This window comes from Beta vulgaris, chromosome 3 (genome assembly GCF_026745355.1).
Source record: "Beta vulgaris subsp. vulgaris cultivar EL10 chromosome 3, EL10.2, whole genome shotgun sequence".
Classification (NCBI taxonomy): Eukaryota; Viridiplantae; Streptophyta; class Magnoliopsida; order Caryophyllales; family Amaranthaceae; genus Beta; species Beta vulgaris.
This window is the reverse complement of record NC_079204.1, coordinates 2,063,326-2,075,557: the sequence shown is the minus strand read 5'-3', so window position 1 is coordinate 2,075,557 and position 12,232 is coordinate 2,063,326. Positions and strand designations below refer to the sequence as shown.

At 36.1% G+C, this 12,232-nt stretch overlaps 2 protein-coding genes across 2 annotated transcripts; both read right to left on the bottom strand.

Annotated features, from left to right (window-relative positions):
• Positions 1–1,088: 1,088 nt before the first annotated feature.
• LOC104888012 (NADH dehydrogenase [ubiquinone] iron-sulfur protein 6, mitochondrial) lies at positions 1,089–3,825 on the bottom strand. The gene is made up of 3 exons (XM_010672819.3): positions 3,575–3,825; positions 1,568–1,652; positions 1,089–1,415 (listed from the first exon to the last, which is right to left on the bottom strand). Exons 1-3 carry the CDS (start codon positions 3,689–3,691, stop codon positions 1,300–1,302), a joined length of 318 nt encoding a protein of 105 aa, XP_010671121.2. The 5' UTR covers positions 3,692–3,825; the 3' UTR covers positions 1,089–1,299.
• An 889-nt stretch (positions 3,826–4,714) lies between these two features.
• On the bottom strand, positions 4,715–12,157 carry LOC104888011 (uncharacterized). The gene is made up of 8 exons (XM_010672818.4): positions 11,571–12,157; positions 11,270–11,365; positions 10,222–10,332; positions 9,841–10,150; positions 8,585–8,675; positions 7,025–7,355; positions 6,419–6,567; positions 4,715–5,578 (listed from the first exon to the last, which is right to left on the bottom strand). The coding sequence occupies exons 1-8, from the start codon at positions 11,886–11,888 to the stop codon at positions 5,056–5,058; spliced, it is 1,929 nt and encodes a 642-aa protein (XP_010671120.1). The 5' UTR covers positions 11,889–12,157; the 3' UTR covers positions 4,715–5,055.
• Positions 12,158–12,232: the final 75 nt, after the last annotated feature.

Here is a 12,232-nt window from a genome sequence, read left to right as displayed (position 1 = left end):
CTGGCTTTGCTCGTTTTGATCCTAATCTTGTCTGTCGCTTGCGTAAATCTTTATATGGGTTAAAACAGGCTCCCCGATGTTGGTTTGCGAAATTGATCAGGGCTTTGAAAGGGTATGGGTTCTTGCAATCATACTCTGATTACTTTTTGTTCACCTTTACTCGTGGCTCCACTCAAATCAATGTGTTGGTAAGTCTTCCCTGTACCATCTTTTGCTATGACTTGTGAGTATGAGGGTCGATTTGGTTGGCTCTATGATGGTAGAACTGCAAGCTATAACCGGTATGTATATACTACGACTTGGAACTTGGAAGTATATTCAATTAGCTCTTGTACTGTTTCAAGTTTCATACCGCCTTGCTTCGGACAATCATTTCTTTGTGGAAGGTTTTATCTGTTGGCTCTGACTTTACACATCTTGGTATTATATACATATTTTTTGCAATCAATATCGTAGAAAAGCAAATTTAAGTGTTCCAATTATTTTATAATTTGGTCTTTCAAAATCCACACTTTTCAAAAATGCTTAAGTGTCTTTGGGCGCTTTTTTATCTGATGTATACCATCCAGGGATCCTTTTATGGGCTTTCTACAATCACACCTCACATCTATTATAAATTGAAATCTGATAAATGAAATTAAGAGATTAAGGTGACACCTGAACAAATGATTTGAGAATTATAGTAACAAAGGATAGTTAGCAAGCATTCGAGAGGCTCGATTCCTTCCAAGTAAAGTAAATTAATAACATACACAGAATTACAATTAGCTTACCAATATACATACATTATTAATTAATATAGTAAATGATAACATGTTTCACCTTTCTTAATTCCCGTGAAACACAAGGAGCAAACACTATACATTATGAAACGGAAGGAGTATAATTTATGAATTTGTATCATGGTATTTAATTATGACTCCAAAGTTTTAGAGCACTGACTATCATAGTTACAATACCACAGCCATGAGACTAAGAACAGTGAAATCAGTTTGGGATACTCTAGCTAGTTAAACTGTAGTCTTATGTTTCTTACTTCGAATTATACATACCTCGGAGGGATTGTCAGTGGGCAAAGACATTAATCATTAAAAAAAATGAAATTAAGTGTGTTCATTATTTTCAAGAATCAACTATGTCCATTGGATTAAACCGTTGTCGTTCTGTGAAGCAAAATGCAAGGAGCACACAAGACTTACATGGAAACAAGGATGCAAGCACAAAAATGTAAGCTACATTGACATTATTCCCTCAGTTTTCAGATTGGGGAATTACATAGACAAATTGGTAAAACAGTTTCTAATGATGATGATGACCATGATCTTGAACGTAGCGCAAGCCACAATACTTGCAGATTGCTGGTGCGTCCAGGTCGAGACATATGTACTCAATCGGGTGCCCCAAAGGATTCTTAGCTGCCACCAGGAAAGAGAATAAAACATGTCAATTGATTTTGCACTCTAACTATTATAGCTTCCCAATAGGTCATTGTCAGCATAAGAGATTCAAAAGATACTGTCTACTTAAAGAGTGATGACTTTAAAAAGTCTTATCAATTCAATCTAACCTCCTTCACAAGCAACTATTCGGCCTTCCACTTTAATGGGAGGTACTTCGTTGATCAACTCCATTGGAGACTTCTTGCTTTTATCCTAGACAGCAAATAGATAATGTAAACATGCAGTACTACAAAAGAGCAACATATAGATCATATAAATTTTTATTTGATTGTAGGTGGTTCTCCAACCTCGGACAAAAATACTTCGTGGAGCCAGCTAAATTTCCTAAATATTCCATTTTCATGAAAATTAAGTGGAGGCTTTCATATACACTCTGATGAGCCATAACACCAATAAAGAATGTCATTTGGGAGAGAAGTTATCTTCGAGCAGCACACAAGTTCTTTGCATGAATCAATAGAGATAGCAAGATGCCACTAGAACACATTATAACAGATCAAATTTGCAGGAAAAAAATACAGATATCTTATAAATGCTTTCTACGATCACAACATCATTAATGGAAGTAAAACAGGGGAATAACCAAACAAAGATACACATAGAAAAGGTGTGGAGCTGCAACAACTCCCATAACGCAAGCTTGTAGCTAGAAGTAGTGATCACCCATTTGTCTCTGAAGTCAAAATCACATGCAACCCCAACAAAATGGCCACAATAATCGTCAGATAACAATTATTTCTTGAATCCACTTAGTTTTCTTTCTTTTAAAAAGTCAGAAAGAGAAAACTTCTATGAAAACAGATTTGTCTCCATCATCTTTCTTTGAGTAACTGCTCCAAGCTAATAGAATCTTTTAACTCACATACAGACCATAAACTTCACACATACAGAAAATCTACTTCCTCCTTTCCTTTCCTATTGCAACATATACCTCTTTTTATAGTTACTAGTTTCATATCTATTGCAACATTTCCGCTTTTGGTAACAAAAGCTACCCAGTTGGACTACATTGCCCTTATCAAGTCTACCTAAATCCATCATTAATTACCCACCAAGCAATCACATGGGTTCATTTTATGAGCTTCAGCGGAAACCTAAAATGACCTACTTTAGATACAACAAAGCAGACATCTAACAAGGGCTAATTACATTCCACCAACAATTTCACATAAATTTCAAGCACGCACAACATTATGCTATGGATTATGAATTGCTTAAATGAAGGACTTAGTGACATCAACCATAGTTACAAAAGTTATATCTCCTATGTGTTAGGACTTGGGAGAAAGAACAAATCTTTTCAACAATCAGATCAACAAATTACCAGTACATAGCCCCATCAACTCCTTAGGCACAAGTGTCCAACCTTCCAAGCATATAGCAATGGCTCATAACATTCGAAAATCCTCAGAAGATATAATTAAACAAGCAAGATAAAATCTTACTATACAATAAATGCTTAATAGGGCCAAAATGCCATTAACAAATGATCTTAAGATAATCTCTCCTATGTCTTGAGGAAAAAAGTTAAAAAATAATAATAGTAATTTCAAAATTCCTATACGTATTTCAGCGGGATGAACGACTAGAACAACTACCCATCTAAGGCCCTTTACAAAATTCAACACCTAACTTGAATTCGATTCAATTTCAACTAATTCATGAAGAAACACTAAAATTCTCAACATTTATTCTCCTCACATGACTCATCTCTAGGTCTAATTCAACAATCTAATCCCTAATTCGATACAGATGAAATCATAAACCCTAATCTGATAGAAATGATATCATCCCCCTCCCCTAAACATTACAATGAACACAATATCAAACACAAAAGTGTACATTGGGGTTCAACAATTAACGAAAGGAAGCAGAAAATAATCAAAATTGCTCTGATCAAAAGAATCACAAGTCTAATTCCATAACCCTAAACCTTAATTTAATATAGCAGAAATCATACTGTAAAAAAATTGATGGAAACCTAATACTATATTAGATGTACAACAACAAATTCAGATCTAATAATGAAGTAAAAAGATAATTTGAAGCATCAAAACTCAATAAAAGAAAGTAAATTAGAAAAAATTATACGAAGAAAAAAGTAAAATAGTAACCTGCATCCATTTATCAGTGTGGGAGGTGACGACCTCAGTGCTAACGATGCAGAAGCTCTTCGCATTCGAGCGCAAAGCGGTTGATTTTGCCAGAGTTCTGAGCAAACTCAACGCCATTGTCAATTGATCGACCCAAATAAAGGAAGAACCGAAGAATAGGAGAGAGAAAGGTGGTGAAAGAGGGAAGAGAGAGAATATTTCTGGGTTGCTCAAGGTAGATGATGAAATATTTGGGTCTTTTTGATGGCCCATTTTGGTGTGTCAATTAGAACAAAAAAAATAGTCCGTATGGTGAGAAAGGTAAGTATGACGAACATCAAGTATTAGGTTGTGAACATAAAGACAAATTTTAGTGACTGACAAAGATGTATATATGTTCATTTGACTAGTTAGTTATTTATATGTGTTCATTTGACTTGTTATCCATGTACATTTGGCTTATTAGTCATGTACATGTGCGCACCTTACTCATCATATGGACGTGTGCACTATCTACGGATTGATAAATAAGTATAAATTATAATTAATTAATCTTTCAAGAATATAAGTAATCTCAAATCATAAGTAATCCCACTATATTGATCAGTATCCTCTCAGTAGCTCAAAACAGACATAAGTAATCCTAACAATCATTAGTATCCCCTACTATACGTAATAACAAATAAATAACTTCATATGTAAAGTAATCACAGTCAGCCTTTTATATTTCGCAAGTTAAATTTATGCTTTTTACATCAACTTGATGAATTTGTGGTGAAATATAAAAAAGAAAAAAAATTAAAGTTGTAGCTAGAAATGAAATTTTGAATTCAAATCCTAAAATGACCTTTAATCAACTAGAGATTAACTTTATAAATTTAGTTTTCTTTATATGAAAAAGAAGCTTAATAAGTTGGAACTATTCTTCAATATACTTTCACAATAAATTTCAGAAAGAAACGAGAATACAGATGGCCCGAAACTTCTACGGGCGATAGAGAAGAAGAACGAAATAAAAAGAAAGATACTGGCGATTCCTCGGATTCATGCTAAATTTGTAGAGGCACATAATGTCTTATATGCACAAACACTTGAAGAGTTGAAGTTGATTTACCCATTCACTTATGTAACTTCAGGCAGTACTGTCACAACATTGCACAATTTCACACCCGAATCAAGATTCTCTATATAAAGATTTTATTGTACAAAGTGGTAAATGAGCACCACCATGTAAAATACATCAGATGAAACAATGAACTTGGGAGCTATGGCAGACTTCATTTGCCTGAACTGTGATGTAAAAATATGCCAAAAATTTCCCACTAATTGGGGTATTATATTGACAAACATCAATGTAACCAGCAAAGAAAAGATTAAATCTTCCCATGATAATCCTACCCGCCTTCACAGCCCTAAAAACAGGAAGACCCAGCAAAGATAAAAGAAGAAAAAATACGAGAAGAGTAAGACAAGATTGCTACACCAATACTACTGATAGCCGTCTATGATTTCAGTGCGCTACTGTCATCAATCCCAGCCAACTTCCTTCTCTGTTGATGTTCAGCAACCTTGTAATCAACAACCTCGCGAAACAATTGAGGATCAAGGATGCAATTTTCACTGCCATAGACAGCTGCTTGAACACTTGCCATTAGCTTTGCAATCTCTCTACCTGAAAATCCTTGGGTTTTAGCTGCAGCCTCTCTGAAAAGGTCATCAGTTAATCCTTTTATTTCTATTTTCTGCTGTTGTTTCTTAAACAGATTTGAAAATAGCCCAGGTTTTCTTGATCCAGCTTGGGCTATATACTTATCAAGATAAAGTTTCAGTAGTTTATATCTTTCATCCTCCCCCGGCAATGGGAACTCCAGTACTTCATCAATACGATCAGCTACTGCTGAATCAAGATCTCCAGGACGGTTTGTCGCAAGAGCTAGGACTATATCCTTAGACTGGTCACCTGTTCGGAATAGGAGCGCATTTAGTGCACTCCTTTGAGCTTCACTCATATACGTTTTGTTTCGCCTGAAAAAGGGTAACAGAGAGCATCATTATATTCCAGCTCATAAGAAGCTAAATATAAAAGGCCGCTACCATAGTCCAAAATATTGGGCCTTGATAGAATATAAAATATATTAGGATTATATTTTATCAGGCCTGTTCTTAGGAAAAGATAGAAACTTGATGTAGCATGCAAAGAAGCAACTATTCCCTAATCTCCATATTAACCGACGCTTGCTTATCAAGGTAATACTTTGACCACTAAATTCGGCTTATTTTTATAGAACACGCAATTTATATAGGTAATTCTACCATTAAAATTGATAGAGTATCCAATAATCTAATGTTATGAAAGACCGATTAATTAAGAATGTACTCTGTATCTAATTGATGAATCTGAATCAAAGTTATTAGTCAAAGTTCGTCTTCGGAAAGTGAAAACAACAATTCACATAGAATAAATGGGATAAAAACAGAATCAAGGCACAAAGTACACCAAATTATGACGTGACAGGAGACAGTTCTCAAGGCTCAATGGGTAAACCTCCCACCTCTTTGTTCATGATAATGAAGTCCTATGTACCCCAACCTCAGCGGTCATAGTCTGTCTCTAGTAAGGAAGTTTGTAGAGCCAGAGTTCCCATGACTCCACAAAGCACCATCTAGAATTAGACAACCAATAGAACTTCAAGTTAAGAAATTATTACGTATAAGCAGGTTAGGTAACTATGAAGATGTTGACAGTGTGTATTGACGGAAAGTTTCCATTGACAAATAACAGCAGACCCCTATTTGACTTCTTTGCCCAGTCGAACTGGTGATATTAGAAAATGAGTACAGATTTTAGAGGTCGATGTAACTTACTCGCAAAGGAACGCATCAGCTTCATCAATAAATAACAGCAGACCCCTATTTGACTTCTTTGCCCAGTCAAACAACTGGTGTATCTTTGTAACTGCTTGTGCACCTAGTGGTGCCACATCTCCTCCTGTCATCAATGCATAGTCCAAGCCCTAATAACACACAAACCAAAATTCTAATCAGGAAGTGATGCTAGTAAGTTTCAGGAGCATAAACATGTCTACTACTGTCTCCCCTGTTTTCTAAAGCATATATCTGATATGTAATAATACATGAAAACCTGAAGCGCGATCGTTAGTAATCACAACTCTATCAACACTGACTATCCACACTCCCGATGTCCTACTAACTAACAGATCAGTTTTGGATGGACTTTTCGACTCCGATGTCCCTCTTTAAGGTCAGAACACAACCACTGATTCAATAATGCAGGATTCAGCACTGATGTCATAGACAAGTATCAACAAGTTATTCTATTACCCAAACTACAAAAGAAAACCATGATCCGTGCTCTCAAGATTCAAGAAGCTCATTGATCATAATACTATGACTTCAATAACTAAATCAAGACTTAATCAAAGACAAACTGTATGAGATCAGATGTCATACAGATTTCTGAGCTAGCTCTCGTGCAGCCATTGTTTTCCCTGTCCCTGGAGGGCCATAGAAAAGCATATTACGGAATGGTGCTTGATGAGCTTTTGTATTTGCCGTTGCAGAAGCTAGCTGCTGGATTCTCTTCTGAAGTGAGGGATGTAAAATAACATCTCCAAAACCATTTCCGTTCGTGGAAACAGTCCCTCCATTAGAACCACGGAGTGTACTCATGGCACGAGAAGCAGCACCAGACCATGGATATTTTCCTCTCGAGGATTCTCTAATCAAAGAAGGTTGTCCCAGTATCCTGTCTATGTAGCTCCACACTACTTTAGCTCCTTCTCTGCAAAATATATAATTTGAACATCAAAACTTGAAAAAATATGACCAATTAGAAGTTCAAAACAACAACATAACTTTAACCATAAATGCTCCCATGCTAGTGGCTCTGCGCATATACAAACATACACTTGACACACACACATGCAAAATACCAGGTTATTTGTCACAGAAGATGTAGACGATATGAGTCAGACTAATCAACTTTATCAGGGGGTACTCTGTCATTGGGTTAATAAACTCCTTACGCCATCCAGGATGTAGCTGGCTACTCTACTTAGGAATATCAGAAATTTAGAAGGTCTCCTCACATACTTTGGCAAAGACAAACCAGACTGAACCATCAGCTGTAAACTAAAAGCTTCTGTCTGACACCACTAGATGAAGCTCAGTCCCATGTTTCTTCACACCCTGAGCCATGGACTAGAACCCTTGCCTGAAAACCAGAAGATGAAAACTAGATCCACATGCTTTAATCTATAGGGTTGCCAATGTTCAGATTTGAGAGATTATTGAACATTTTAGTCCCAGAATTTTTAGGACACAGGACAGCATTTCATCCAACTAGCAAGGCTATATACTTCCTTACTTCAAACGTAACTTTTTATCAACATGCAGACAGCACAGATCTGCAGTTTGTATACCTAAAAAACTTCACTTGAAGACTATACGGAGGTATTATAACGCACTGTAAGTAGTTACAGATTCAACAATAAACCCCCACCCTTCTCTGCAAAAGAATATGACCAGAAGGTAGAGAAAATTACCAAGACATATAATGCTTTAGTAGCCAAAATATAGCAGTACTTCCAGTGAAGTTTGGCAATATTTTCAATAGAAGATGGTAACTTTTGATTACCCAACCCAGCACAGGCAACTAGAACTAGGCCTCATGACTGAAATTGAGAAGTACCAAAGAGACAGAGATATTGGTAGTCAGCTGAAGTTACATCAAACGAAAGCATTCCTTTTCCTTTAAGCGAGCAAAAGATCAGTATCTCTAGAAGAATCAGACTGAAAAAGTTTAGCTTCCAGCTACAAACTGAGTACAGGTCTCAAGAGCAAACCAAACTTTCTATTTCTTTTCTGCTGAAGGCAACAAAGTCGAACCACAGGGTAACTTCCACTAGAGCATGGCCACCAAGAGCGTAAACTAAGAATGAGCATTTTCCACTGACAGCCAGTAAAACGATATTGCAGGAGTAAAAAATAACATAATAGCTTCCAACAAACCTTGTGGTATATATGCCTGCCGCAAGAGCAGTGACCCCACCAACAGCTACAACAAGCTTATTTTGATCCGTTAATATAGTTCGCAAACCTCCTAAAGAAGTGAATGAAAAAACAAATTAACTATACAAACAAATGATAGTGGAGCTGTGCAACTACTTAATGAAGAGGTATTAACACTGGTCTAGTGGAAAAATATAAAATTTCTTCTAAGATATAACAAATAACCAAATATGAACCGGAATGTCTAGTAAAACATATAAAGAATAATGCTTCCAATCTACATATTGAAGGCTGTATATATCGATAAGTGCTTGTTGGTTGAAATACAAAAACGTGAGAAGTATTAGTTCCCAAGAAATAGAAGTATGTGAAGTTTTTTGGTAGGCGACAATATAGGAAATGTTCTTCCCACAAAATGGAGGAAGTTGCTTACATAGTCCTCCCTAGGTAAGTAGAACTTCCCATGGGAAGTATTATTTCCTTAATCCACCAAACAATTTATTGTACTTTCTAGGAAATAGAGGTACTCCCTCTATATTTTTTTATCTTTCTCACTTAGAATCTTGACACTATTCACAACTAGAGAGAATCTTTTATATTTTTCTCAATACATAAGAAAAAAATATAGTCATGTGGGGTCTTGTTGATTCGTCTCAATGAGTACTTTATTAATATTCAATTATTATAATTTTTTACTAAAATGTAATGAAAGATATTTAACGTAGAATAAGTGCATTGGCAAACGTGCAAAGTCAAAGTAGGAAAGATAAAAAAATACAGAGGGAGTACATGGGTAAAGAAAATTCATAGGAAATTTCATTTCATTGCCTCTAAACGATAAAGGTATCACATGATCACGCGAAAGCAATTATTCAGTAGCTGCTTCATCACCAAATTCAAGAATGAAAAATTCCAATCAACTCAACTCAAATAGCACCTCAATAAATAGGAGACAAGTCATGTAAAGAACATACCAACATGCATGTAGGCGCAACTATACGAAACATGTAGTAACATAAGACATGGTACACAGGTGATCATCTAATTTACGATAAAAAAGGAAAAGTGAGGCCTAAAAGTAGGGAAAGGTTTAAGAATGAACTTCAAACAAATTCATGGAGCCAAGGCATCAACCAAAACCTCCTGTCTCTTAACCTGTCATCTTAATGTCGTCCACCCCCCCCATTTTACACAACACTTGCATAAAAGATCATGCATAAATATTCCATAAGCATAAATCTACTAGAGCGGAATACCTCCAATATGTTCAAAAGTGGTGTTTATGGCTGAAACCCATTTCTCTGTTTCAGCTTTTGTCCGGTCCCCAAGCATACGTCTATTAATTTCTTCCGACAACTTTGCTTCATGGGCTCTCCCTTCTGCTTCCGCCAATGCTCTCACTTTAATGGTTTCACGTTCAATTTCAGCCTTCTCTCTTTCAGTTTGACGTCGCTGAGCTTGTATCTGCTCTTCTGTTGCTCGCTTAGCATCATTTTGTCTTAAAGCAGACTTTTCTTGCAGATCTACAAGCTCCTGATTTCTCGTTCTTTGATATTCATGCTCTGCCTGCCAAAAAGCGTAAATTTATATCTCATCCACTCACATTTATGCGACAAAACTGTAATTATGTTACATACCACCATCCTTTTTCTAGCCAAGTCATCTTCATATTTTGCCATCTTGGCTTTAATTTCCGCTTGAATCTGATTTAGTTTCTTCTGTTCTTCATACAACACCCTCTGCTTCTCCTGCATAGATAGAGAACCAATGCTAACCACATCAAGTCACATGTTTATTTCCCTCGATCAATGTCACTGAAGAATGCTAACAGACAAAGTTGTAGAAATCGAGATTTTAGTTTGAATCGGAAACGACCTTTCGAATCGAATCGTAAGATTCTACAAACACGTATAATCAAGATATTACACTCAATCTTCATTGAATGTGCTAAAATTATAAGTTAAAAAAACCTAAAAATTGGAAAAAAATAGTTGTTTATCCACTATATTGGCAATAACTAACAATACATATCTATTACTTGCTTTGTTAGCATGATTTCAATTTGCGAGGTTCTCGCTAGTCAAAAGAAATTAATCGAATCGTCTACGATATTTTGAATAGTAAAATCGTAAAATTTCAAGATTTGAATCGCGATTTTAATAACTTTGCTAACGGAATCTCCAATAAGTAGTATATATCACCATTACCAATTTACCACCAGGTTCTAGACTAAAGAAGCAAATGGTCCGTTTATTGATTTCTTCCTCGATTCAATAAAAAAAAGTTCAACAATATTTCTTATAAACTTCACTGCCTCGATAGCCGGTACTATCCTAAGGTACACATGAACAAAACATGTTCAAACATGAAAAAATTCAGTGGTGTACTTCAACTAAATTGACCTCAAATAATAAAAACCCACAATTTCATGCCATAGATAACATCAATTAAGCAACCATATGATCAGCAAAAAAAAACCCACAATTTCATGCCATAGATAACATCAATTAAGCAACTATATGATCAACAAAAGAAACCCAAAACTTCATCCCATAGATAACATCAATTAAGCAACCATATGATCAACAAAAAAACCCAAAATTTCATGACATAGATAACATCAATTAAGCAACTATATGATCAACAAAAAAACCTCCCATTCACAAAACATTAATGTCAACTTACTGCCTCAGCTTGAGCTTTCATTGCCTTAAACTCATCCGCCTTCGCCGCCGTTTCAGTCTGCTTGGTTTTTTCCTGCTCCAATATTATCTTAAACACCTGCATTTCAAATCAAAAACCAAACACACTCATTACTTCATCCCCAACACAAATCAAAACTACCCTTTTAAACATCCCAACCCAAAAATTCCATAAAAAACATCAATTATTCAACACACCCAACATAATAATTTCATTTCTAACAACAAACATTCAACAAAAAACATAAAATTGATCAAAAATTGAGGAGAGAGAAAAAAAAAACCTCATTAGGACGCTTAGAGTTCTTAATCCTTTCCACAGCTTTAGCACCTCTTTCCAATGCCTCAGGATCGAACCCAGATGAAGTAGTTCTTGGGTTATCATTTCTCGGCTTAGGCGGCTCACTCGGCTCCGACGGCGCCGTATTTTCAGCCACCGCATTTCCGGCGGCTTGAGCCGGCGCATTTCCGGCTGATGGCGCCGGAGAAGAAGAGAAAGGAGAGAACTTTAAAGGGGAATCAGCATAAGCGTGTTCAACACCCATAGTTGCAGCGGCTACAGCTGAAATTAGCCCGGCTGCACAAGCTTTTGCAGCCGCCATTGTTACAAATGAAGCTTTTTTTTTTGTTGTTGTTTTACAATTTTTGAGTGAATTGAAAGTGGGTTTTTGAATTAATTGAATTAAGGGTTTTGTTTTAAGGAGAGAAATTAATTGGCTTGATTTGCAGGATGAAGAAAAATGTGTGAGATTTTTGTTCAGGGTTTTGGTAGGGTTTGAAACATGGCGGTTTTGGAATGTTTGAGAGTGATTTTTTAGGCCATGTTTTGTGCACTGAACCGGGTATTTGTGGGTAAGGGTTTAATGAATTTCTCTCAACTTCCAAAGTGGGCTAAGAATGCACTAGGGTGTTTGAGTTTGATGATTGATGGTTGGCGATTGGTTGT

Excerpts from the sequence above, each read along its gene's own strand:
- LOC104888012 (XM_010672819.3), bottom strand. The coding sequence starts at position 3,691 with ATGGCGTTGAGTTTGCTCAGAACTCTGGCAAAATCAACCGCTTTGCGC. Across the intron at positions 1,653-3,574 it reads ACACTGATAAATGGATGCAG|GATAAAAGCAAGAAGTCTCC; the intron begins GTTACTATTTTA and ends TTTGCTGTCTAG. Across the intron at positions 1,416-1,567 it reads AATAGTTGCTTGTGAAGGAG|CTAAGAATCCTTTGGGGCAC; the intron begins GTTAGATTGAAT and ends TCCTGGTGGCAG.
- LOC104888011 (XM_010672818.4), bottom strand. The coding sequence starts at position 11,888 with ATGGCGGCTGCAAAAGCTTGTGCAGCCGGGCTAATTTCAGCTGTAGCC. Across the intron at positions 11,366-11,570 it reads ACTCTAAGCGTCCTAATGAG|GTGTTTAAGATAATATTGGA; the intron begins GTTTTTTTTTTC and ends TTTGAAATGCAG. Across the intron at positions 10,151-10,221 it reads TGGCTAGAAAAAGGATGGTG|GCAGAGCATGAATATCAAAG; the intron begins GTATGTAACATA and ends GCTTTTTGGCAG.